The following is a 26,151-nucleotide window of genomic DNA, read 5'->3' as shown; positions in this document are numbered from 1 at the left end:
GGGGATATCCGAGCAGCTCCGCGCGTATTTCCTAAGTACTGAGCTAAAAGGTGCCTTATAACATTTACTGCTTTCCTCGGTGGCGCGTCGGGGCTCAGCCCAGCAGCGGAGCCAGGACGTTCGGCTTCCCTGTGGGGAGCGACCGCTGCCCACGGCTGGTGGGAGAGCACGGAGAGCCTCAGGGGTGAAGGAGACGGGTTCTCTTTTAGGAAAGTTATCTTTTAGGAATGTCAGTGGGCTGAACAGGTTGAAAATAATGACTTTGGAGAGGAACTGGTGCAGGTATTTGGCTATCGGTGACGAGACGGCTCGGGGCGCAGAGAGGTTGGCCTCCCCTCCAGGATGAACAAGACGCCTCTTCCCTACCCCACCTCAAAGCCAATTACCTGCTCTCTTTTTGGCCCCCCAAAGAGTTGGGTCTATAAATCAGTGATCTTTTGAAGGAGCCCTTCTTTTTCATGGGATGCACGTTGCTTCCCGTGCCCGCAGAGCCAAACCCCAGGCAGTGCCCCGGGCAGAGCGTTCCCCGTTACACCGACCTAAACGTCGCCCTCTCCGATGCACGTCCGAGAGCAAAGGCCTGTCTGTAAATACTGCACTTCTCCTGCCAGACTGGACCACGGTAGTTGAGGGAGGGGGGGAAAAAAAAAAAAAACCCACGTAGTTTTGAACGCAGATCAAAAGAAATGAGGTGTGCGAATCTGTACCGGTAAGATTTTAAAATCTTAATCTCTGCTTAGCCCATGGAAACTGCTCCTGGTTAAAGCACTTAGCGTATTTCTGACATCTTGTAGCTCAGTAGTAATTATTCAGTTCCTGTACATTTAACTTGGGAAGAAAAATCAATAAAGTATAAGGCTGTCAGCTGCATTGTAAAAACATAATGTACACTGTAATGTCAGTAATAAACTCTGTTTTCCCATGTACCGAGTCCTTATTTGCTCGTTCCTCATCTGCTTGGTAGGGAACTTCAGAGCGGAATTACAGCCTTCTTTAGCACATTATAAACTTTGCTTCCTCCCTTGCCTGTTTAAAGGGTAGCTCAGATTATTCCTTTGAAGCTCTACAATGAAGTCAGCACTGCCCTTTCCTTGAAGAACAAAACACAGGCGGTGGTGGTGGTGGTGGTGTCCCTTCTGTCAGCTTCTGAGGCACACGCTAGCCTGGCTCCCGTGGCCGCTGTAACCCTTGCTGGCACACGCAGAGCCTTGCCTTGTCTCCTGCCGCCCCCCACTGCTCTGCGTGACCCCCCCTGCCCTTCTGCCACCAGGACCCAAAGGTCCCTTGTCCAGGCAGTGGCCTCCTCTGGTGCTGGCTCGTGAAGCCTTCGGTTGGACCTTATTTATTGCAGTGGCCCTCGCCAGGCGGGGGGCTTGGCAGGGCTGGCTGCTGGGGTGGGGGCTCACGCTTCGGTGAGGTCACCCGTGCTCTCCTCCCCTTGCCCTGTGTTGCACAGATGCCAGCAACCCTCAAGGGTGGAAAAAAACCCAAAACACCCCACCACCTTTATTAAGTGCGTGTTCACCAGCAGCAGCGCGTCTCCCCGGACAAAGGATTTCTCTCCTGGCACGGCCCAGCCTGCTGCTCCGCCGGGGCGCGCTCGGGGAGCTGGAGCCTTTCACATGGACGCGGGGGCTGGAGCCTTTCGCACGGACGCAGCAGGACTGCCGCACTTGGAAAGACCCTTTTTCCTCTCCCAAGCTCAGCCGTTGCCAGCGGCTGCTCCCTCCCCAGAGCTGCTGAGCCGGCTGCAGCAGCCTCCCGTTTCCCTGCAGTCACACAGCCAGCCCCGTGCGAAGCCCAGCTTTACCAGGGCTCAGCTCCGGGCTGCCGCCGAGCCGAAGCAGCTTTGTTGCTCTCCGAAGCCCGGCTGATCCCTCAAGCGTCTCTTAGCAGCTGGGCAAATGTCTCGATTGAGGCACTCATTGCAGCGAGGGTTCACGGGCAGGCAGGTCTGCTGGCCAAAGCCCACCAAGAGCCAGTTTAGCTCCCTCCAGAGATCCCTGCAGTGAGAGGGAAAACGTGAGCGTTGCGGTACAGCTGCTCAGAGGGGTTAAAGAACAGCCCGTGCTTTCAAATGGCTCCTTTTCCCCTATGGCCCGCTCCTCCTGGCTTCCCAAGGCGCCTGGAGGCGGGTCCCAGCCTCCTGCTAAGAACAGCCCTCCTAACCCTTCCTGATCCCACTGCACCAGGAGCGGGGAGCAGAGGACAGCCACACAAAGTGCCTGGGGGGGGGGGGGTCAGGCTCTAGTGCCAGATGTGGTGCTGCAACAGAGTACCGGGCAGCTGGCATTTGAGATGGAAGATTTAAGCAGCAATGACAGCCAAAATCCAACCGTGGTCTGATAGTGCTGTGGCCATGAGGCTCAGCAAGGGGCTGTGTAGGAAAGCACCTGGCTTGGGTCGTGGTAAACTTGTCAAGGCAAGACCTGGGCATCAAGCCCTCCAGGTAGCGGGCTGCGCTAGTGAGGAGCGACACATCTGACAGCCAGGAACCACCCAAGGAGCTGAGGTGCTGGTCCTGCAGCTCTCTAAGGAGTAACACCTGCAGACCAGTCCCCCACAAAGAGGAGGGCCCCAAAGCGCAGTGACTGACAACGCTGTCCGCAGGATTAGGTGCAGACATGGCTCCTGCAGCTCGCTCGAGGGCCCTGGTGTGGCAGAAGGAGCCTGGGGGGGGGGTCTCAGGCCTCACCTGGGCAGCCAGTCCTCCAGCGCTACCCGAGTTGCCTCGGGGCTTCTGGTCTCCTTCTTCACCCACTTGAGCCTGTTCGTGATCCTGTGCACGTGGGTGTCCACAGCTAGGAAGGGAGGGCCCAGAGTTTAGGTGGGGGCAGACACACCTGAACGGGGAGAGCGCAGCCCAAAGCTGCCTGGCACAGCGCACAGGAGGGGCGGCTCACTCGCAGAACAAACCCGCTGCTTTCTGCCTAGCCCCGGAGCCAAAAGCAAGACAGGGTGGGCAGCTCACGCCACGCTCCCACGATCTGACCCAGCCTTCCTTCAAAGATTCGCGTGCTCCGAGCTGGCAGGCACAGGGCAGCCTGTCCCGGGTTCTCTTCCTCCCTGCGTTTCGGCTGACATTACGCAAGTTGCAATCTCTGCCCCTTAGTTTACCCAGATGGAAAACACATTTCATAATACCTACCAACACAAGAGGGTTTGTGAGGCTTAAACGAATGTTTATAAAGTGCTTTGAGCTAAAAAGCTCTGAATGCAAAGTATATTATTGTTAGATCAGCGGCGATAAACCTGTCTCTACGGCTAATTGGGCAAAACCCAGGAAATTGCTGTAAACAGGAAGACTAAGTCTTGCCTCCTAAATCAAAACCGAGCACACAATTATTTGGAAAACAGTTGGCTAGTCTGGCTCCCTCTAGACTTCCCTCCCCCACAGCGGGGAAGAGAACAACAGACCCCAAGCGCCGCCGACGTGGTCACCCGTGGGGCTGCCGGAGCCCGGGGCTGCGTGCTCGCCGCGGCAGCAGCCATTCATCGGGTGGCACCGTTCTCGGCTTTCCCAGGGCTCCTCCGTCAACCAGCAAATACACTCGGAATATTAATCTGTCCCCAGGGGCCCCCAGGCCGGGCAGCCCGCCGGGACCCTGCTGCTGGTCGCCCAGCCCCATCTGTCGGCTGCTGCGGGCAGCTCTGCTGCCAGCCGTGCTCCCCAAAGGAGCCTCGCTCCCCAAAGGGGCAGGAGCCAACCTGCCTTGGGTCTGGTCTGGGCTCATCTCCACCACAGCCTTCCTCCCAGCCGATCGCTGCCAAAGCACGCAGCTCCCCGGGGCACAGCGACGCGCTCTCCTCCGCTCCCCGTGCAACAGACACACGGAGCTGTGCTCACCCGTTACCCAGCCGCAGGAACTAAAACAGAGCAGGAATTCTGTAGCTGCAGATTGCCCGAGACCGTTTCTTTCTACAATCCACCGTGAATTACTGTTTCCAAAGGGTAATTTTGACTCAGCCCTGCGCCTGCCCTCTTATGGCTTGCCGAACAAAAATCCCAAATGAGTTTTGTTCAGACAGAAGCAACTCTGGGGGAAAAAAAAAAAAAAAACCTCAGACTATCCTACAACTACCCTCAGATCACAAAATCACTTCCACCTCTCTTTCACTTTGACACCAAAGAGATTTCAAAGCACTGCTCTGCGAGCACATCCCTTTGGATGCCTACGCCATCAGGCAATACTTGCACTGCTCACCAGCGTCCGAGGGGAGGGAGGTCACTGTCCTTGGGGATTTCTGCTGTCAGATTTGGGGAAAAACAGTAGCTGGATTCCATGCCTAAATCCTACAGCAACTCATCTGCTGTGAGTGGCTGAGGGTCGCAGCCTTCGCCCGCCCAAATACTCTGCGGATGACTGAACTGAAGCGACGTTATCAGGCTCCTGGGGCAGCAGGTCTACCCGGCTGCAGCGCTTGCCCTCTGCCTGGGGAATGGATCAGGCAGGATTTAGGAGAGGAACGGGGAAAACCCAGCCCAACCTACCTATCCCGGACACACTGTCCCAGGCAATGTTCATGGCCAAGTGGGCCATTTTGGGGCCGACTCCCGGCAGCTGCACCAGCTCCTCCACAGTTCTCGGTATGTCGCCCCCGTACTTCTGCTTCAGGATGGCTGTCGTCTGCTTTATGTACTTCACCTTGTTCTGGAAAACCAAGGGGAAAGGCAGAAAATCCAAGTTGCTTCCCAACACAGGATAAAAAAGAAAAAGAGACAAACAGCTCAGAAAGCAAACCACTCCCGAGCAGATGTTACATGCGAGGCCACGGACGGGAGCGTGCGGAGGGCGGACGCTGTGAAAGCACAACGCTGAGACCTGATGAGCTCTAACCTCCCCTGCACACTCCAGGCACTGCAGCAAACAATCTTGCTGGGAAGAGAAATGGCTGAAACCGGTGTAAAATCCAGCCTTTGGCTTGACTCCAGGGGAAAGCTCACCCCGGGGTGGGCGCGCAGGCTGGATGCCGGCCGGGGGGTTGCGTCTCTCAGGAGCGGGGCTGGTTCACAGCCCCCTCCTGCCTCCACCACCCGCCTCAGCTCAGCGACCGGCCTCCAGCTGTTGAGGGAGGGTCGCCGTCACAGCAGACTGATCCACACCGCGGCAGAGAAGCCGGCACTTCTGTACTGCAGCGCTGGGAAGCACGGGGGGTGGCTCCACCTGATGTGCCTCAAAGTTACATTGAAAATGCAGCATTTTATATCCTTTTTCTGCAAAGTCATGGTCTTTAACATATTTTAACGTAAGCACGGATGTTATGCCCGCTATTAATTTCGACATTTACAACGACTGGTCCACCCTATTAAGTAACTTCATTAGTATTCCTATACTAATATAATCATTGGTTATCTTATCGATCAAGATCTCTGATCTACAAATCAGGATGGGGAGGATGTGAGGGTCTTCACCTTAACATGCCTTTGTTTCTACGCTTTCATCCCATGAGATAAGAAGACACGTTAAGAACGTGCACTTGCACTCCCTGTCCCTGTCTCCCTGCCTCCCTGCTCTGTGTCCTGCACAATTTCACGCCCCGCAGCAGCTTTAGCTTTGGCCGTTTTCACCAGGCCTGCAGCTGCTGTCTCTGAGCAGGAGGGAGGTTTGGTGTATTTCTTACCGTCATGTAAACTGATCAAATCAGGAAATTAATACAAAACGTTAGTTATTCATTGAAACAATAAAGTTGTTCATTAAAAGCAGTTAGTTATCAATGTAAAGTAATTATCTATTCAAAATCCAAACCTGATTATAACACATTCTGCTGAGGACACGCCTGTGCCTGCTCTGAGCTCCTCTCCCCGGCCTCTGAGCTGTCTCCGACTGCAGGACGGGAGCGGAGGAGGGCGGAGGGGGATCCTGCACTCACCCTCCAGAATCCCACGGGGTAAATGATCTGCCCCAGCGTCGCATCATCCATCTGCAAAACGTTGTCGACCGTGAGGCCACGCTGCCTCAGGCGCAGCATGGCAGCTGATGTCACCTGGTCCTTGGTCTGGCTGGAGAGCATCAGCGACAGCAGAACCTGGTAGCGCATAACCTGGGGGAAAGGGGACAGTGAGACCCCCCGCCAAGACCTCTGAGAGCACCCAGCTGCCTCTGGGGCTCGGTTCTCCCATCCAGCACCATCTCCAGTCCCGTGCATGACGTGGACCTCCCCTCGCTCAGCCATATCCATCTGCAAGAGACTGGAAGGCTGCAACAGAAATAATCCAGAACCTTTTAATTCTACAACAGAACAAAGGGAGAGAAGAAACACCTTCAATCTAAGCAGTCACTGTGCGTAAAAAGGCAGAGAGCAGCTACTGTCTGCTGGGATCTCCCACCCAAAGACGCCAGTGCTCAGCCACAGAGGGCCAGACAAAGCTTTTCATGCTGGTGGGATTCTCAGAAGACCCCACAGGACACAGAAGTACAAACGCCCAATGATTTTTCACACAACTTCTGCTCTAAAGCAGCTTTTGAAAATCGCATCCCTCTCCCACTAGGCTTCAGTAGGAAGGGGGTACCTGGCTCCAGCGAGCACCTTACAAAGCCACACCTAAAGAACTGGGATGACAGCCTGGGAGATGAAGCACAGAACCCAGAAGCTCCTCTGATGCTGCCACGCAGGGTTTAGCCCAGGCCATTCACCTCCTCTTTTTCAGTTCATTTTTCCCCAGACGCGATTCTGTCCTCACCAGGATGAGGAGGAGGATGCAGCCAACCTGGACTGACCCAGGATAAGGCGGACACAGCCCTTCCTCCAGCTCTCTTACAAACAAAGTTTACAGAACCGCAGGTGCACCAGGAAAAAACCCGTGGGGGCAAGGAAGCACGGTGCCCTCGTGAGCCTGGAAGCGGCGTGAGGAGCGCTGGTGTGTGCTGAGGGCTGCAATACCCACTCCTTCTTGGAAGCAACAACGCAGCTTCCCCGGGGAAGGAAAGTGATTTCTGTATCGTGCACCGTGGTCCCCCTGGCCCCGCAGCTGCGCTCGGTGCCAGCTGCCTCCCCTCTCTGGCAGGGCGAGCGGTTTCTCTCATACGCACACTTCTGCCGTACCCTCTGGTGGGACCCACCCCAGCCTAGAGTCCTGATACGCCCTGCGTTTATTTTTCCGTTCTGCAGACATCCAAAGTGGGACACAGCCAGGGGCAACAGGAGGACGAGGGAGGCCGGAGGGCTGCAGAAGCAGGGTTGTATTTTCAGCTGCAGAAGCAGGGTTGTATTTTCACGTGCCTGCCTGACGGAGCAGGGCAGCGGGGTGCTGTTACCTGCGGAGGGGCGCTGCTGTCGTAACACTTCTCCACTCCCATCTCATCGACGGGAGCATCCCTGCTCTTCCTCATTTCCCGGATGCGCTCCAGCTGCTGCCGCCAGTCCCTCGGCTCCCAGCGTGGTCTCTGGGGCTCAGACGTCCCCTGCTCGGCACCAGCCCCCTGCCCAGATTCGTAGGCAATGGCGACGCTCTTCCTCCTCCTGCTGCACCTCGGGGTGCGGGCTGTGCTGTGGACCTGGCTCACTGCAAGAGATGGGAGAGAGAATGTCGGGCCTGAGGCCAGGGGGAAGAAGCCTCCGTCTCCCACCGCGGCCCAGCGTCGGCCCCAGGTGCCAGCAACCACCCGGGGGACCCCGACGAGGGCTGGAACCGTCTTCCCCACAGTCCCAACCCAGCAGCACCCCCTCACACCCACCCAGCCCTAACCAGAGCCAGCCGTGGGGTGAGGAATGGCTGCGAAGGACCTGGGAAACAGGTGACAACAGCCGGGGGCACATGTCACGCTGCGGGGAACGCGTGTCCCAAACACATGGGGGGCTGCTGAAAGACAAGAGGCACCCCCAGGCCCTCACCCAGTGCCACAGGCAGGACCGCCACCGGGGTGCTGCCACATCCCTGGCTCCGAGGGGGCCGTGACAGACACCGTGCCCCTGTCCCCGGGCTGGGCTAGGCCCTCGCTCCCCCTGCTTGCAGGCCCCCAGACCCCGCTCCCCGTGCTGAGGCCAGGCAGGGGCAGCGCACGACGCCGCCGCCAGCCCCGGGAAGCACCGATCGCCCCCCACCCCGTACCTCCGGCCGCCCCCCCGGCTCTGCCGAGCCTCCGGGCCGCCGCCCGCCCACGGCCAGCGGACACGGCCGCAGACATGGCGGCGACCCCGGGCACTACCGGCCCCGGCGTGCACCGCGGCGGGGGCGGGTGCCGGAAGCGGCGGGACTTCCGGCGGGGGCGGGGCGCGGCGCAGATCGGGGGCCGGCGCGGAGCGGGCTGGGGGCTGGGGGCGGCGGGGCCGGGCCGGGCCGGGCCGGGCCGGGGGCGGCGGGTGAGTGAGCGGGGGGTGAGAGGGGGGGGGGAGCGGCGGCCCCGTTACCCGGGCGGGGGGCGCTGCCCGGGCCGAGGGGCGCGGGGGCCTGGCGGGGCCTAGCGGGAGGCGGGGCCTGGCCGTGCCCCGGGGGGGGGCGTGTGTGTGGGGCTGCCGGCTGCCCCCGGCTGGGGGGTGTCCCCGGGTGTCCCCTGTCAGGGAGCCGGGGTGTGTTGGGGGGAGCCTGTGGCGTGTCCGCCGTTGTGTGTCCTTAAGGGGTTGTGGCATGTCCCGGAGTGGTGGGGGGGGGGGTTGCGGTGTGGTCCCGGCGTGTCGGGGGGGGGGACGGGGGGACACTGTGCCGTGGCCTGGGCTCTATTAGGGGCTGCGGTGTGTCCCCCGGGGCGATGGGCTGGTGGCTGCGGTGTGTCCCCTGGTGATGGTGGGCTGGGGGCTGTAGTGTGTCCCCTAGTAATGTTGGGCTGTGGTCTGTCCCCCGGGGTGGTGGGCTGGGGGCTGTGGTGTGTCCCCATATAACGGTGGTCTGGTGGCTGTGGTGTGTCCCCCGGGGCAGTGGGCTGTGGGCTGTGATGTGTCCCCGGTGATGGTGGGCTGGGGGCTGCAGTGTGTCGCCATGTGACGTTGGGCTGGGGCCTGTGGTGTGAACCCCAGGGCGGCGGGCTGGGGGCTATGGTGTATCCCCCGGTAATGTTGGGCTGGGGACCATAGCGTGTCCCCTGGGCTGGGGGCAGCAGCGTGTCCCCTGGGATGCTGGGACAGGGTCTGTGGGCTGTCCCTGGGGAGCGCAAGGGGTTGCTGTGATGTGTGCCGGGGGGGTGGGGAAGGCTGTGGCCTGGGGGTGTGGGACATAGCTGGGGGGCTGCCGGGTCTGTGCCGAGGGCAGGGTGCCGGGGCTGCGCCAGCGTGCAAGGAGCGGGTGTGCTGCCCCGGGATGGGGGTCCCCAGGGGGCAGCATGTTGGGGCTGGCTGGGGAGGCAGTTTCTGCAGGACGTTGCTGTCGCTGTGCCGTTGCTGTAATGGCTGTGCTTGTTTTCGCTCCCCCTTTCTCCTTCCCGCGGCAGCATTTGGATGTTTGAGCCCTCAGACTCGTAAGTCTGGCTGCTTTCAACGTTTCCTTTACAGTGCTGCGTGCTCGTCCGTTGCTTTTGGCCTGGGAACAAGTACTTCAGCTCACACCTGCCCAAAAGCGTGCGTGTGTGTGTGGTTTTATGCTTCAAAAATCAGCTCAGTGGTTTTAAAATGGTGGTTGCTCCGTGTGGGCTGTGGCGGTGCTGGGCATTCGGAGCTCCCAGAAAACGCTATCCCAGAGCTCCACGTTCCGCAGGTAGCTGCAGGCGCCTCGTGAGGGCAGGCTCTTCGCTGTCTTGGTCTCAGTGTTGGCCTTTTGAGAGTTGAGACACCAGAGCTGTTTGTAAAAGCCGTGTTGTGACAGTTGTTCCTGGTGTTTTTCTGCCTAAAGATTCCCCTTGGGGTCTCCCCCAACAGAAACCCTGCTCTGTATTTGCAGGGGCTCAGCGCTGCTGGCGCGGCCGCAATGGCAAAGCCTCAGAGCAAGGATTCGGGACTGAAGGAGAAGTTCAGGAATCTCCTGGGGCTGGGAACATCCCGGGGAAGTTCCAAGTCGTCGGAGGGCAAGCAAACAGAGTTTATCATCACTGCGGAGATACTCAAGGTGTGAGAACTGACCGTGGTAAAGGTGGGGATGGTGCCTGGCTTACCTGAGCTGAGAGGATCGGCAGGAGGCCTTGCTCATTCTCCTCCCTGTTTTGCCATCTGTTCCCTCTCCGGTCATGCCTTTTTACCTTATCCCTCAATTCATTCTCTAGTGAAATGGATGGAAAACTCACCTACTTTGAAGTTACAGCATTTTAGTTATTCGGTGTTTGAATACTTTTGAGATATTTGATAAGATGGTGTTGTCTTATGGCAAATTACAGCGTGTTTCCTCAAAATATATTTCTCTTTTTTTGTAGTCTGAGCTTGATGAAGTTTCTGTGGTGGCGGTTAGCGCAAGCTGGAAACCGGTTTTGTTCTATGAAAACCTTATGGTTTTGTGAAAATTAAAAAAAAAAGAAAAATTGATTCCAGTAATTGATATGGCAAGTCTGTAAGCAGCATAGTTGGCACACTGGGAGGAAAACACATAAAAGGGAGGAGGAGACCAGAATCCCTTCCCGTCTGTGCTGGAGCAACCAAGCTCTTACCTGCTGGAAGGCTGGGGAGCTGGACTTAACGTCCCTCCGTTCTCTGCCCTTCTCCTGTGAAATGTGGCGAGCGCCACAGCCAGCGAGTTATTAACTTTTCTGAAGAAAAAGCACCGCAGCCAGCGAGTTATTAACTTCTCTGAAGAAAATAAGATGTTCTGTCCTGGAGGTGAAAAGCTGCTTGGCTCCAGTTCTGTGAAAGTTCTAATTTTGACAAATCATTTGCTAATGGAAAAACGTTTTTGGAGAAATTCCTGAAAAGCTCCAGTGATGACTAATGGTTAGATCACTTTGGACAAATGTGTAATTTATTTTTCAGTGTTTCGTGATCCCCTTTGAGAAACGGGTAAGTGTTTCTAGTAAGATAAACTGTTAGCTTATTCCTGCATTTCTTTCCAGGAACTGAGCATAGAATGTGGATTAAGTAACAGGATACGAGCCATCAGTCAAGTTTGTGAAGTGGCAAAAACAAAAAAAATTGAAGAGGTAAGTTTCAAAGCGTTCAGTGAGGGTTGGAAGGAGGAAAATTTAAGCAGCAGCTCTCAACCTCTCGTAAGAGGCTCCTGTAGTTCAGCCTGCCTTTTAGAACTGATAGTCCCAGAAGCTGTTTTGCGCTTGTCCAAACCTGTAAAAGGGTGGCTCAGCTGCCCAGGACACGAGTCGTGTCCAACCTGCCAGTGGTGGAGCAGAGGGGACACAGCTGACGGGCTTCCTGAGCTGAACGGGAGGAGAGCGCTGCGAGTATTCGGGCCTGTTCAGGGCAGTTCACAGGAGACCACGTTAATCCTGTAGCAGAGGTGTTTGCTGGCTCCTTCCGCTGGTTCACAACCCACCTCCAGTGAGTTTTAAATCATCTGGTGTTTGGGTGAAGGTTTCTGCCCAAATGCTCGCACTGAAGTAAGTGTGTGAGTGAAGAACTTCGGTTCCTGGGGTGCAGGTTGTCACATAGGACGGGATTTGGTGTCTCGTGTGGTTCATCTGAGCTTGTGACCGGGCAGGCGAGAGCACCCTTCAGCAGAGAGAACTTCAGACACAAATTCCTTGGAGATCTTGTTCGTTAACTTGCCATAATTAACGACCGACCTACTGGGTACAGATCCCAGAAGCACCTTCACTTTCCTACTACTGCCTGTCTCCTGCGTTTGCTTTCAGCATGCAGTGGAAGCGATATGGAAGGTGGTGGCTGATATGCTCCAGCCGGAGCGCCCCGCTGAAGCCAGACACGCTGTTCTTCATCTGCTGAAGTCGATCGTTCAAGGACAGGTGACAACAAACAAACTGTAGAAGAAACGCTGTATTTGAACTAGGGTTCGGGAGGAGTACGAGCGTGAAAAGTACTGGGTGGCTTTTTTCCAGAGCTCTCCATGTTTTGGTTGTGCCTAGTAAATGGGAGGAGGAAGCGTTTCAGTTAAGTCTTGGTTTGACATCGTAGCAGAACTTTCCATACCACTTGTAGAAAACTTTTGTGTTTTGGGGCAACGTTCTTGAAGAAGAGGAAATACTTGGGTTAAGTTCAGCGTAGTACAGCAGATTTTAGATGGTCTTTGCTCAGACCCGTCAGGCCCAGCCTGCAGCTGGTTTGGTGTTTCGGCCTGCCAAGCCTGGCCCAGTGAAGCGTACGGTGAGCTCTGCAGGCTGCACAGTGTGCTGTACAGACCTAAGGCTGGATCAGACCAAAGTGCTGGTTTTCCATTTTCTGAAAAAGCAGGAGTAGCTCACGAGCGGGATAGGCCTCGGTGCTGGCTGGTGGGCTTGGGGGTTTTTCAAGTGCTGTACTGGCAGCGCTGGCAGTTGGAGTTTCCGTGGATTACCTTGTGTATTGGCTGCTGCCTGTGTGTTGCTGGACAGAAATGCCTCCAGCCCTGAGCGCTCATCTAACAGATTGAGGAGACCTGAGCCCCGTCAGTAGCCAGTAGAGGCTGGAGGTGTTTTCAGGAGACTTTCATAACCCGTAGGAAAATAAAAGAATTTCAGGCATGTTATAGACCTTGATAGGGTCCAGGCCTTATGTGTCTTTTTTCATTAGTGACACTGTTATTCCCCTCCTCTTTTTTTTTTTTTTTTTTTTTTTAAGGGTGAGAGATTAGGGATCCTCAGAGCACATTTTTTTAAGGTTATTAAGGACTATCCCTCCAATGAAGACTTGCACGAACGGCTTGAAGTGTTCAAGGCTCTAACGGAGAATGGACGATACATCACCTACTTAGAAGAGGAGTTAGGTGAGTGTTGTCTCTTCCCCCCTTCAATTTGGTGGGAATAAGTCAAGCGACAGGCATCCAGTGATACAAGAAAAAGGTAGTGATTACACTTGTGGGTAGAAGGCATATGGTAACAATTCATTTTCCTTCTTTAGCTGACTTTGTCCTACAGTGGATGGACGTTGGTTTGTCTTCTGAGTTCCTTCTGGTTTTGGTGAACCTGGTGAAATTCAATAGCTGCTATCTGGAAGGCTACGTAGCTGAAATGGTCCAGTAAGTTGTTTTTTTTTTTAACTCCTCCGTGCTTATTCTTGGTAAATTATGGGACAGAGTTGCGGATCAATATGCAGATAAGTGGAATCTTTTTCATCCGGTCTGGGTCTGTTTCATTCCAGATTGTACCTTACATTTCTGACAAACATTTGATTTTCAGTTCTTACAGTGTTCAGGTCTGGTTTATGCTTTGCCCATTTCATGTGGCGGGCCCGATTGCGTTGCTGAGTCTCACGAAGGGGCTCTGCTGTTGTACTAGTGGAGGCACACTGAGTTGCATTTAAGTGCAACTTTAACTTTTTGTTTATTTTATTAATTTTATTTATAAACTTAGTATTCAGTGTCCCTAGGAGCGTTGTCAACAATGCCACAGTAAAGGGAATGATGAGTAAAATGGCATGGCAATTTACTTGTCTGTTTTGGTTCTTTGTAATTTGCCTAAAATCATATTAAGCAAACAATTATAATTAGATGTTCTTTCCTAACAGCAAAATATGCCTCTTGTGCATTCAGACTTCGTCATCTGTGGACATAGAGGTCAGTGATTTGAGTCTCTCTTAGCACTTTAGAACTCTTTGGAATTTTTTGTAACTAACTTTTACCAACAAAATCAGATCGTCAGGCTCTCCTCTCTGTATTAGCTGTCTTGTAAGGTGGGAATAAACGAAGGTATGAAGTATTTGTAAGCCATTGGGTCTCGTGCACCTGAATAATTTTATTCTAAAACAAGGAGCATTGATAAATTTGAGAAATGAATCGATTTTTCAGCAGTCCTTTTTATGGTTTACTTTCCATCTTGCAATGATTTAAAAAACCCCAGACAGACGTATCCGTATGCCTTTGACTTCCAGATTTCCTGGTCTGCCAGGTTAGATTATTTGTAGGGAAGCGTATAACCGTTTTGTCTTTCTCTTTCCCAAAGATTTCCCTGCAAGTCCTAGATGCAGTTGTTTGCTATAACTGTCTGCCGTCAGAGAACCTGCCGGTGTTTATCATCACGTTGTGCCGTACCATCAACGTGAAGGAGCTCTGCGAGCCGTGCTGGAAGGTCAGAACTTTCTTGTGGTTTTGTTTTTTAGTGAGTTCCCTGGTTTGGCCTCACAGATGAAGTGTCCGATGTGCCTGTGCCCACCTGCCAGAAATTTCAGTTTGTTTTTAAAAGTAAATTAAAAATTGTTTCAAGTATTAAAGGATCAGCACGTTGTTAGTGTAAGTCCTGTCACGTCCGTGGAATTTAGCTGTAGTTTCCTTTCAGCCGATATGACAGGCTTCTGTTGGGGCATGGGAATGGCTGGACACATGTATTTACCCTAAGTGGGCATGATCAGCCAGCTACCTGCATATTCAGGCTAAGGAGTGCTTTAACAATGGGATATTGAAGCGTTCTCTTTGAATTTGCAGCTAATGCGCAACCTTTTGGGAACTCACTTGGGACACAGTGCCATCTACAACATGTGCAGGATCATGGAAGACAGGTAAGGAAGGTTTTTGATCTAACAAAGCCCAAGGAATTCAGCAGATGCCCTATTGAGGCAGATGGGGAGTCACTGACGTCAGTAGAACGAGCTGAAGGTTCTGGTGCTTAGAAATGATTTGCCTTCCTCGTTGTGCTGCTAAAGTGCTCGTTTTTCTGCATTGAATTTTCTTTTGTTCGAGCTGTACTGAATGGTTTTCTGGTCTTAACGTTTGTAAATTGCGGTGCGAGGCTCTGCCGTAGGACAGCTGGGGCTGGTGTGACAGTGTGTGTTCTTACTGACTCTCGTACGCTGAAGTAATTGTAGCGCGGTCTGGGGCTTTCATCTGTCCTCAGAGCTTACATGGCGGACGCAGCGCTGCTGAGAGGAGCCGTGTTCTTCGTTGGGATGGCTCTGTGGGGTGCTCATCGCCTCAATTCACTCAAGAATTCCCCGACCTCAGTGCTGCCGTCGTTCCTCAAGGTAGGGTGGGCTGCTGGAGGAACTTTTTAATCGGGTCTATGTCTGGACCTGCACAAATTTGGGACGAAAGTGTGGTCCCCTCCACGAAGGAGATCTTTGTGTGCCTGAAAGATGAGGCAGCGATTGGGTATGGGGTGAAGCACGGGGAAACTGTAAAACAACAGAGGATTGGAGTTTGAAACTGGGGCCTCCTTCTGGAATATCTTTGTTGGCCAGAAAAGCAAAGTCTGAGTTCTTTTTGTAAAAAGTATCTACATTGTGGGTACTTTAGTTGAAAAAGTAAACACAAAGCAAACGCTTTCCCTCTTTCCAGTGTGTGGTACAAAAAGTGAGGGACGGCGCCTTGAGGCCCAGCCTCGGAGCTCCCTTAAAGCTTTCTCACCCACGTGCATCGAGCGGGAATTACCAGCTTTAACCTCTTACAGCCCCCTCTGCGAGATGGGACGGGGTTTGACATCTGCTCTACAGCTGTTGGCAGGAGTGCCCAGCTGTGCCTTATAAAATGGTTCTTTGCTTTGCCCTTTGTGTGTACAGACTCGAATATATTTATCTCAGACCTTCAGGCTAAGTTCCTAAGTAGTAAGGCGTGTTTCATTTGAATTTAAGAACGTTTCTGATCACTGCTTTCCAGCTGTTAACCGGCTGAAACGCTTTGTATTCCAGGCCATGACATGTCCCAATGCAGTTGTGTCTTACGAGATCGTCCTGTCCATAACACGTCTCATCAAGAAGTACGGGAAGGAGCTGCAAGCTGTAACGTGGGATATCCTTTTGGACATCATGGAGCGATTACTGCAGCAGCTGCAGGTAGGTGTTGAGCCTGTCTTGATGTGCTTTCAATCGGAAGACCTTGCCATAGATGTTTTTACAAATTGATCTCCTGTTTGTACACTCCAGCGGACTTGGAAGCCGCAGGGAGCTTTGGCCCAGTTCTCAATATTGTGCTTCTCCACGGAGTTTTCTGTTTGTATGTAAAAGTTAGCGCTTTCTCGTAAGGTAGAAGTCTTTCAGGAATGTTTTTGTTTCTGTTTCAGAGTCTGGAGAGCCAAGAACTTAAGTCCATTGTACATGATCTTTTGACTACAGTCGAAGAACTTTGTGACCAGAATGAATTCCATGGCTCTGAAGAGAGATTTTTTGAGCTGGTGGAAAGATGTGCTGATCAGAGACCAGTAAGACTTCACTTATTATTGTTTTCCTTTGTCGCCCGGTGAATCTCTTTTGTTACTCAGTACAGCTGAAGGCTGGGAGTCCTAAAATAGTGAGTGGTCAGAAAATCACAGCAAGGACTTACCTGAGCCTTATTCTCGGGATGGGGGGTGGGGGAATGGATATATTGTGTTTGCTTATACACTAAAAAAAATTTCTTGATCTTTCCATGAAAGGAATCTTCTGTATTAAACTTGATAACATACAGAGCTCAGTCCATTCATCCTGCCAAAGATGGCTGGATTCACAACCTGCAGATGTTAATGGAGAGATTCTTCAGGTATGGAATCAGAACTTTGTGAAATAACAAGGCACTTTCGAATGTTTCTCGCCACTTTTTCATGTTAGATAATTTTGTTTCCTGAGGTTCTGATGTTAGTAAATGACTGCTAAGAAGTACGGTAGTTCCAGGGCACAGTACATGAAAGGGTTTCGTTTAACAGAAGAAAAACTTCGCACTGAATTATTGATGCTTCTTTTTTTTTTTTCATTATTTCCATTGGATGGTGCTGTTCCAATTAGCTGAGGCAGTTACACGTTCCACTCCACAGCACTTTGTAGTTCTGACACCGAGCAAGACTTTCCTGTTAAGCATCAGGGTTGCATATGGTTATCCAGCGTTAAAGTTATCTGGTTTTAATTGTACTCCTAAAAGTATTCTTGTGTTCTAAAATATCAACATGTAGCAATAACAAGCTTCTGTCTCATCTGTGAAATGCTGCCAAAGAGCAACTCTTCCTTGGTGCCGTATGTTTGCTTTTAAATTTGCTCACAGAGCACTTGTTCTTCTGACGTGTGCTTCCTAGTTCGGACTGGAAATGGGAAAACTGCAGTTACAGGTCTGCAGAACCAGTAGAAGCTGAATTGGGATTCCAGTTTCCAATTGTTCTTGAATCCGCTTTCGTATGTAGAGACATTAAGTGGAGGCTCAGCTGATCTCTTAACAGTTATTGTTCTAACTCTTAAGAAGTTTTAGTTTACTTTAGTTTTACTTCCCTTTTCCCCTCTCCCCCCTTCCCTAAATATCGGCAACTTCATTTTATTCATCTTGAATTTGCTTTTCCCATTTTAGGAACGAAAGCCGTAGTGCCATTCGTATTAAAGTTCTGGATGTCTTGTCCTTTGTCCTGAGTATTAACAGACAGTTCTACGAGGTGTGTGTTTATCTGTTTCTGACGATCACATGTGAGATGATAAGTGGGTGGGAAGGGCTTTGGTGAGGCACGCTTTACGGTGTGCTTCAGGTGGTCTCTGGCACTGGGGAACGCGCAGAACCGTGGTTTAGATGTTGGACACTATGATAGATGTGTTTCTTTAGGGTGCTGGGAGGAGGACTGGCCTTTTAATGGTGCTGGGTTGGGTGCAACTTGCAGTGGGAGCTGCTGTGTTTTGAGGACATGCCTGGGTGTGCATTTGCTTCCCTGTTTTAAGGTCGTTAATGCCATATACATTTTGTTTCGGAAGAGAGGAAAGTCGTGGTGAGAGCTGCAGAGTTTAGTTAAAAGCTTGCTAAAAAGATGAGGTCTGGACATAATCTGGCGTGAGCAGATTGACTTGTCTTGGTGCTTGCAGTTTAATTGCAATCCAAGATGGAAGCTGTCCGAGAGAGGAGCTCTGGGGATCTCTCCATCTCCTTGGAACGTAACCAGAGTGTCAGAGGACAGGAAGGGGCAGAGGTGCTGCTTGGATTCCCTCGAGATTTGTGAAAACGTGGTGCTGTTGCACATTTCCTCTCTCCCTTAAAAAACCCAAGCCCTAGAAATCCCTTGTCAACAGTCTATCTGAGCCTGGACTAGCGAGTCTGTAGGACAGACAAAACCCAAAGTATTGAATCCAAGTTCGACAAAAGTCATAAATATTTGGAGGGTTGGCATACAGAAATACTGAATTGGTTGGAAGAGGAAAGATCAAGGAACCCAGCAGTCAGTTGAGGAAGAAGCCTGATAGCAGAATATCAGCGTTCTTTTGTTTGTGGTCATTTGTCTCTTTAACGTGCTGATTGAACAACCGACAGCAAAATGTCAAGGCTTATTAAGGTCTGTCCTCTTGCAGGAAGAGCTGATAAACCTGGTTGTGATCTCTCAGCTGGCTCACATTCCAGAGGATAAAGACCATCAAGTCCGAAAACTGGCCACACAGCTACTGGTAGACCTGGCTGAAGGCTGCAACACCCACCACTTCAACAGCTTGCTTGACATCATAGAAAAGGTGAGGCAGAGTTTGGTCAGTTGTCAGCAGCCTCACCACATCTTTTGGCGGATCCTGTTACTGTGACTGAGGAGACTAACCCGTGACTGGTACCAGTTGTGTGGTGCACAACTGGGTGGTCTAAAGCTACTGGGTTTTGGAGGATGTGAGTCTAAAGTGCGGAGCGGAAGGGAGCTTTAGAAACCCTGTCGGTGCACATCCCAGCTACCTGCCAGGGCTTCCAGAATATCCAGCAAGGATGACTTGCTGTAGTCTTTGCTGACCTTCCAGGATGGAAATAAAGGAAAGGTCCGTGGCAGATTTAAACCACGTTTTGCTTTCCTTTTTTGAAAGGTGGCTGCACATTCTCTCTCGTCTCCGTCTGAACTGGAAGAGAGGGATTTGCTGTCGTATTCAGCTTCATTGGAGGATGTCAAGACAGCAGTTCTTGGGCTCCTGATAATTCTTCAGGTAAACGCTGCAGAGCATTAAACATGTTTTCTTCAGAACAGTCTTCTGCTGGCCTTTGCTTTTTAGACAACCGTTCTCCCACTATTAAATATTCTGACTTTTGTTTTATCCAATGAACATTTTAACTCTTGCTTTGGTCATTCCTTTTGCTTTTGTGTGACTGTTTGCTAAGTGTTTGATTTTCTTAATTTCCGTTGTACAGTGAATACGAGCACGTTTCCATGTGTGGAGGTCAGATGTGTTCACAAACTAGCAGAAAGGGAGTGGTTCATAACCTTGAATTGGTCCGTTGTGTTTGGGCAGCGTGTCCTGAGATATGGTTAAGCAGTTGTGAAGAGCTGGTGGTTCCAGCCAGCGCCCTTCTGGAGCCAGGCAGAGTTGCTCTGGAGTCCTTGCAGAGGTTCTGTCCGGAGCCATCTGTTCACCTTCCTTTTGGGAACACGTTTTTCCTGTGTTTTTCTGGAATTCTCGGTGCAGATCCACGTCTCTGAATAACCCGTGTCAGTCTGCCTTTTGATTTGCTGTTCTGTTCCTCTGCAGACGAAACTCTACAGCTTACCCTCCAGCCACGCCATGCGGGTGTACGAGATGCTGGTTCACCACGTCCAGCGCCATTACCTGTACGCCTACAGCCTCGCTGTCGCCAGCAGCATCAGGTTGCAGGTACGAGCAGTAACCTCTGCTGTCCGGTCGAGGGCTGCAGGCTGTCGCTGGAATTTCTGGGTGGCAGGTGGGGAATGTGTGCTCTAGAGCTTGCCAGGATAGAATTAAATCTTTCTTGGCTGACGGGAGTATGTATATGTGCTGTAACACCAGAAGTGATGCCTCCTACAGAGCTAGCGCCAGCATCTATTAAAAATCCCTTTGTGCTTGCAAAAATATCCCATGGGGAGCTGGGAGAGTATTCCACTGGCTTGGGTTTTGAGTGATTCCAGTGTCTTCTGTTACAGGTATTTGATTTCCTGCTGATGCTTCGAGCTGACTCCCTTCACCGTCTCGGCCTTTCCAACAAGGATGGAGCAGTGAGATTCAGCCCTTACTGCCTGTGTGATTTTGTGTAGGTTTCTCATTGCATTGAGCAAAAGCTGTTTTCCAAACAATTTGGAATTTTTGCACGAGCTGAATGGTCCAGCAGTAGCAATCTGCAGTTTTGCTGAACCGTCCAAATCCTGATGAACCAGCTGCTAGACAAGTCTGTAGTTACACACTAGGATTGTCTCAACTAATGACTCATTGGTGAATTGTTCGTACAAATCGCTTACCTACAGAGCTCTCAATCACAGATGTGAAATTGCTGTTCCTGCTCACAAAGCTTCACAAAAATATTTGCAATTTCCTGCCTGAAACCAGTTTTCACATTGAGGTTTGATTCAATGATTTGTACAAATCTGGCTATCTTTAATTTAAAGCTCGGTCTGAAGTTCTTTGTGTGACACACCCCAAAAGTCATCTTTCTAGATTTGCTAGAGGCCTGGATAGAAGAATCCTTAACCTGACCAAACTGACTCATTGCTGTCCGTCTACTGGGCAATCCTGTAGGTTTTTTTTTAATTGAAAATGCAATTTATGTTGTTTGGTCATTAAACTGGCTACGTGTAGGTCACGTGAATAGGCTGTTCTGATCTTGATTTTCCCTTACACGTGTTTTTTCCTCCCTCTCCGTGTTGTAGAGAAGCAGAGAAGAGGGCTTCTGAGAAAAAGCCTACTGGTACACTCTCTCCACCTTCAGGAAGTCCCAGCGTGCCTTCCCAGAACGCCACCATTCGTATAGGGCACCTGCCCTACTCCATGGTCTTCGGCGTCCTTCTGCAGTGTTTGAAGCAGGTACGTCCGCGCTTAATGACACTTGGCATCTTCCTGTGAAACCTGTCGGCATCAACCACCTGGCTGGAGGATTCCACCCCAGAGTATCTCACGTCTGAAAAGCCGTACATAAATCTTCCTTCTTGGGCAGGGCCTGTGTGTGACCGTGCAGCTTCACTGCCAGCAGTGGGAGCAGCAGTTCAGCTCTTGGGGAGTGAAGCAAAGCTTTGGTTTCAGCGAGGGCAAAAAAATGCGTTTGTTAAGCACAGATCAGATAAGGCACCCTGTTTCTGAAAGGGCATTTGAAACCAAGAGAAACCCTCCTCCTGCAAGTTGTGGAAGTGTTTTGAGAATTGAAAAATGTTTCAGTCGCTGATAAACTGTAAATAGGAATTGTTCGTTGGTGTTGCACTGGGCGTAGTTACGTGCTGAGGGGGTGTCGGCACGGGGAGTTGATTTGTGCTGGTGGTTAGGAGAACCGAATTCTGGCTCCGTCTTTTTGAGCTCAGGTCTGGATACAAGTTGTCTTCCAGTTTGCGGTGCCAATATTGCACCTAGAGCTGGATGACAGGCAGGAACTAACTTGCGACAGCTAAATGCCGCTTCTTTTTATGTAGCTACTGTGACAAGACATACATCTGCCTAGGAAATGGCGTGTTGTCTGAAATTTGATTGGTCTTACTTTCAAACTGGACTGGAATCGTACAAAGATCTTCCACCTTAACTTTTTCTTTCGTTCCAGGAGACAGACTGGAAGGTGTTGAAGTTGGTCCTCAACAAATTACCTGAATCCCTCCGCTATAAAGTGCTATTTTTAACCTCTCCTTGTAACATAGACCTCCTGGCCTCTGCATTGAGCTACATGGTAATGCGCTGCACCCTGCTGGTGTGTAGTCACCAGATCCTTAGTTTGCTTGAGAGTTGGTTGGCGGCAGGTGGGGCGGTTGAGGGTTTGTTTGGTTTTTTCCTTCAGCCTAGTGTTTTGAAGATTAGCATGGTGGTTGTCAGTCCTCACTCACCTTCCCTTTTTTCAGGGTTGTTTTGGGTACAGAAGTGGGTAATAACGCGTGTTCTTTCCGTGTGTGTGTATACGTGTGAAAAGGGAGCTGTGGGCAGTGCCTGTCTGCTGCCTTTTAGACAGTATTTTTAGCGTGAGGTGTTCCAACTTGCTGTGTGATGTATCAGCTCACAGACAAGAAGACCACCGACAGGCTCCACGGTACCCCAGAAGGCTTTTCTCGCACTGATTTGCACCTGGCTGTAGTCCCAGTCCTGACGGCTTTAATATCTTACCACAATTACCTGGACAAAGCCAAGCAGGTACGGGGAAAGGAAGAGGGTGTAGGGGGGATGGGGCCTGAGCTGTGTAGTAGAGCATTTTCTCATGCCAGCTGATTAGCAGACTGAAGTGCAAGGTCACGCTGCCCTTTTCTGCTGTAAAAAGCTGCATCTGCTGTAGTTGGGGTGGGGTCAGGGGTAAAAAAGTGCTTCGCTGACGTTGTGCAGCGGTGACTGTCGGATCGGTTGGATTCACTGTTCTCCATCCCTCCCTGTCCCCCCTCGCAGGTTGCTGGGTGACTTTACCCCCTGCTGGAAGACCCTGATAAACATAAAAATTCTATTTAATCAGAAAGTTAAAAATTAATTTCTAAAATGTCTACTTGATTAAAGTCCCATCTTAAGGTTTTGGCCTAGAGTACATGCAACGTTGTTTAGGGTCCTGTGTTAGCGCATTTTGGGTTAGAATCCACGTGCATCGCATCACGTAGCGATGCCTCGCAAGCCGTTCTGGAGTGCTCACTGAGGTCAGGAGATTGTACGCCAGAGGTTTTCCTGACTTTTTTTTTTTTTTCTTTTTTACTCTTCCAGCGTGAAATAGTGTATTGCCTGGAGCACGGTCTCATTTACCGCTGTGCGAACCAGTGCGTTGTGGCGCTCTCTGTCTGTAGTGTCGAGATGCCCGACATCATCATAAAGGCCCTTCCCGTCTTAATTGTCAAATTAACCCACATTTCTGCTACAGCCAATATGGCAATCCCTCTCTTAGAATTCCTTTCAAGTAAGTTGTAATGTTCTTCTGCTTTTGATCTTCTCTAGCTGTAAATGTATTGTTTGTGCTGAGTGTGGGTGTGCGGGTCGCGTTAGTCGTGTGGAATGCACTGCGAGGGTTTCTTGGTGATGCCCTCGCACCGTCCTCAAGATCATCCCTTGTTTGTTGCTGGTTTTCTCTTTAAAGCACACACTGAAGGAAGAGACATGCTTTGTGTAGGGCAGCCGTAGGGTGATGGGAAATACCAAGCTGCTTGCTCCCCCTTGCCGCTTAGATAGCACGGAACGGTACCGCCCTGCTGGCTTCTGTGCCAGCCCGTGATGTAGGAGAAACAAACCAATTCAGATTAAATGGAATTGGGATGTTGAATAGCTTGGGTTCAGAGCTCACCTGTGTGGGTTTGCTTCTTGAACTGTTCCAGCTCTAGCGAGGCTGCCTCACCTCTACAGGAACTTCGCAGCAGAGCAGTACGCCAGCGTGTTCGCCATCTCCCTGCCGTACACAAACCCTTCCAAGTAAGTTCACGGCAAATGTGCTTCTTCCTCGTCAGTAAAACGAAGAGAATGAGACATGGGGTTTTTTTATAGTACTTGGGTCAAGGTTATTTATAGGATATTGCTCATTCTGGTACCTCCAGGCTTCTCATTCTGGTATCTTCCCTCCAGAAGAGGGAAGTATCATCGTACTCATTCTGGTATCTTCCCTCCAGAAGATGGGACATACTTTGGACAAAATACCTGTTTGTCTTGAACAAAACTTTGGAGGTTTTTTCCTTTATACTTAAAGTAGGTAAAGGAACAGTTCTGTTTCTCAGATGGAAAAGTCCTTCTGTTCAGTTCTGGAACAGCATCATAACGCAGCATGAAACTGTGGAGATCTCTCTGCTGTTGTAGGTTTAACCAGTACATCGTTTGCCTGGCCCACCACGTGATAGCCATGTGGTTCATTCGGTGTCGCCTTCCCTTCCGAAAGGACTTTGTCCCCTTCATTACGAAGGTAATGGGCGCTACGGAATCAAACACCACGTAATCGAAATGGTGACTTTTTAGTGGTTTGATAAGTTTAAAGGCTCTCTTTGAAGCTACCTTGTTTGTCAGCATCTTTTTCAAAACTGACTGCGAGTTCTCGTGCGTTGGCCCGTGATTGCAGCCTTTCGGCCGCGCGTCCGAGCCCTTCCAACCGTTACCCGTTTGTCCCGCTCGGCAGGGTTTGCGCTCGAACGTCCTCCTTTCCTTCGACGACACACCTGAGAAGGACAGTTTCAGGGCTCGCAGTACAAGCCTGAATGAGAGGCCAAAAAGGTAAATTAAGTTTGACTCCAGCAGGGTCTTGCGTTCCCTGTTCCCGTGCTCACACCCTTCCCTGTGTTATTCTGAGGGAGCCTGGGTCTAGTTATCCAGAATCTGACAGTGCATTTAAGCAAGCGAAGTAAACCTCTTTGGGTCAGGGGATGGGTCCAAGACAAGCTTAGGTTGGTAAGAAGCTGGGATCAAGCCAAGCTGACAGTATGAGGGCATCACTGGCTGTTCTGTGAGCCTTTGCTGTGAGGTGTGGGGCTTTTTGTTGTTAATTTTCAAAAATTAACAGTTCTGTGAGTTTGACGTGTGTCAGTACAGTGCTACCAGAAGCGATAGAGAAGGGTAACACCAGAAGTAACAGAATACCGTGTTCGTATTGATAGCATTAACTCCTTTTGATAATTGACTTGTAACAGCTCTTTAAATGATTGCCAGAGAAATTGTCGTGGTTGCCAACCAGTATAAGTTGAGAGCGCCAAGGCGGTGTTTTTCCGTAGTGTGACCTGTCCGGTCAGTGTGCTGGGGGGCAGATAGCTGCCTCCCCCGTAGCTGGATGTCCTGATCCTTTTTTTGAATCTTGAAGCTGTTAAGTCAGTTTTGAGCAAAGCCTGATGTCTTTAGAAGTCAGAAGGTACCTGGCCAGCAGTATCTCCGAGTAACGTTTGCCAGGATAGGAGAATATTCCGTGGAAGGTGTTCAGGGTTTTCCTAACGTCCTTTTACCTGCAGGGCTCACCTAAATTGGTTCACTTGACTTGCTTCAGTGTTACCGTGCAGTGAGCACACAGGGGCGTGTGAGCCCTGGGGAAAGTGCCTCTACTTCAACTGCAAGGCTCACTGAGTATCTTGCAATGAAGAAACACCATCCCTGCCCTGTGCTGTAGCTGTAAACCCTGTTTTGTGTTTCATCTCTCCCATCTCCTCCTCTTTCCATTCAGAAACTTGGAAGAGAAGCCTTTTGACACTCGTCTCTCAAATTAGAATTTCAACTAATCTTTTTTTTTCCAAAAAACCTGTTAAATTCTACCAGGTTGGAATACTACTGTATCTAAAGGCTTTTGCTAACGCTGCTGGGTGACTTTCCACAGAAATCTCTGCTAAGGAGCGTGGGCTGTGCTCAGGCAGCAGCCTGAAACACCAGAACAGCGGGATGCCGCTGCCTGAGTCTGTCTGAGCTTGGGTTCTGGCCAAGTGAGGGAGGGAATGGGCTTCGAGCAGATACCTGTTTCCTCGCTTGGCAAGCTTGTGTGCTTGGTTTTCACTCCTTAAGCCCAAAGAACAGGCGTTTGTGTGCCCTAGCTGAGGTGCTGGGTGCTCCAAGAGGTCGAGATCCCAGCGGTTCCCGAGGGTGCTGAGTGGCATGCTGTTGGCGTAGGCGATTCTCTCGGGGCCTGAGCCTCTCCTCTCTGCCGTCCCAGCTCCAGTGGTGGCCAAAATCTGTCAGAGGTTGGTGGGAGGACGAACAAATTCTGATCCCTCCAGGCGGCTCTCTGAAATGTAGTAATGCACTGAAAGGAGGATAGCAGATAAATCATGTTTAGGGAGGGCCAGAAGGGTTAAATCAGTATCTGCTTTTAATAGCTGGGGATGTGAGCTGCTGGACCAACTGTTCTGTCCAAATTAGTGCTGAGCCAGGCACGCAGCTCAGCTATGTCTAATTAAAGTGCCGCTGGGGTGCTAATTGCTGTCATCTCCCCCACGTGGTGGGCACCTGACAGCGTAAAGGCTTCTCTTCCTTTCTGTTCCAGTTGAAAACCAAGTGGGTTCCCTCGAGCCACCTGAAATAAAGTAGCTTGTTTGACAGAAAAGCAGCAGCCAGGAGGGCGTTTGTCTCCTCGCCCTTCCTCTCCGCAGCGTCGGAAGGAGCAGTCGTGGGTCGATGGGCTGAGTCTCCCCCAGCGTCTCGAGCTGAGCTAAGGGGCACCTCCGACTGGCCCTGGGTGTCTTTGTGGGTCAGGGTAGAAGCTCAGATTTGGGCCAGGCCTAGCAGAGCTAGAGAAGGCTGACACATGCCTGTGTCTCTTAGAAGAGTGTGCTGCTACCTGCTGTTGGTGAAGCGTGTCAGGGTCTGGTCTCTGTGGAAGCAGTCGGGATTTTAGCCGTGCTGAAGTGGGGAGTTGGGGCAACACGAGGTGGTCGAACGGCACAAAACTTCTCAGGCTTGGGAAATTTGTGCCCAAGGAGCATTCGGGTGCTCTTGCCTTTGTTTAACAGCGCAGTA

General features: G+C 51.3%; 2 protein-coding genes across 6 annotated transcripts in view; one reads left to right on the top strand and one right to left on the bottom strand.

Annotated features, from left to right (window-relative positions):
- Positions 1-1,635: 1,635 nt before the first annotated feature.
- Positions 1,636-8,126, bottom strand: NTHL1 (nth like DNA glycosylase 1). Its single transcript, XM_086473319.1, has 6 exons — positions 8,051-8,126; positions 7,257-7,504; positions 5,872-6,042; positions 4,493-4,652; positions 2,696-2,801; positions 1,636-2,003 (listed from the first exon to the last, which is right to left on the bottom strand). The coding sequence occupies exons 1-6, from the start codon at positions 8,124-8,126 to the stop codon at positions 1,817-1,819; spliced, it is 948 nt and encodes a 315-aa protein (XP_086329445.1). The 3' UTR covers positions 1,636-1,816.
- A 1,682-nt stretch (positions 8,127-9,808) lies between these two features.
- Positions 9,809-26,151, top strand: part of TSC2 (TSC complex subunit 2) — a 31,661-nt gene continuing 15,318 nt past the window's right edge. For 4 of the 5 annotated variants that reach the window (XM_086473339.1, XM_086473337.1, XM_086473338.1 and 1 more), the window contains exons 1-24: positions 9,836-9,973; positions 10,905-10,991; positions 11,658-11,768; positions 12,580-12,724; positions 12,859-12,976; positions 13,465-13,513; positions 13,899-14,024; positions 14,378-14,451; positions 14,787-14,913; positions 15,577-15,720; positions 15,948-16,085; positions 16,299-16,402; positions 17,195-17,276; positions 18,175-18,330; positions 18,664-18,780; positions 19,321-19,443; positions 19,731-19,837; positions 20,451-20,604; positions 21,326-21,448; positions 21,769-21,903; positions 22,453-22,642; positions 23,055-23,148; positions 23,527-23,629; positions 23,840-23,934. In XM_086473339.1, the coding sequence (XP_086329465.1) occupies positions 9,836-9,973; positions 10,905-10,991; positions 11,658-11,768; positions 12,580-12,724; positions 12,859-12,976; positions 13,465-13,513; positions 13,899-14,024; positions 14,378-14,451; positions 14,787-14,913; positions 15,577-15,720; positions 15,948-16,085; positions 16,299-16,402; positions 17,195-17,276; positions 18,175-18,330; positions 18,664-18,780; positions 19,321-19,443; positions 19,731-19,837; positions 20,451-20,604; positions 21,326-21,448; positions 21,769-21,903; positions 22,453-22,642; positions 23,055-23,148; positions 23,527-23,629; positions 23,840-23,934 (2,840 nt within the window). Of the gene's footprint in view, positions 9,974-10,904; positions 10,992-11,657; positions 11,769-12,579; positions 12,725-12,858; positions 12,977-13,464; positions 13,514-13,898; positions 14,025-14,377; positions 14,452-14,786; positions 14,914-15,576; positions 15,721-15,947; positions 16,086-16,298; positions 16,403-17,194; positions 17,277-18,174; positions 18,331-18,663; positions 18,781-19,320; positions 19,444-19,730; positions 19,838-20,450; positions 20,605-21,325; positions 21,449-21,768; positions 21,904-22,452; positions 22,643-23,054; positions 23,149-23,526; positions 23,630-23,839; positions 23,935-26,151 lie in introns of all 5 variants that reach the window. The other variant, XM_086473340.1, reaches the window with a different exon arrangement.

This window comes from Leptosomus discolor, chromosome 14 (genome assembly GCF_034619465.1).
Source record: "Leptosomus discolor isolate bLepDis1 chromosome 14, bLepDis1.hap2, whole genome shotgun sequence".
Taxonomy (NCBI): Eukaryota; Metazoa; Chordata; class Aves; order Leptosomiformes; family Leptosomidae; genus Leptosomus; species Leptosomus discolor.
Note: the sequence above shows the minus strand (reverse complement) of the source record. Positions and strands in the feature narration are given on the sequence as shown.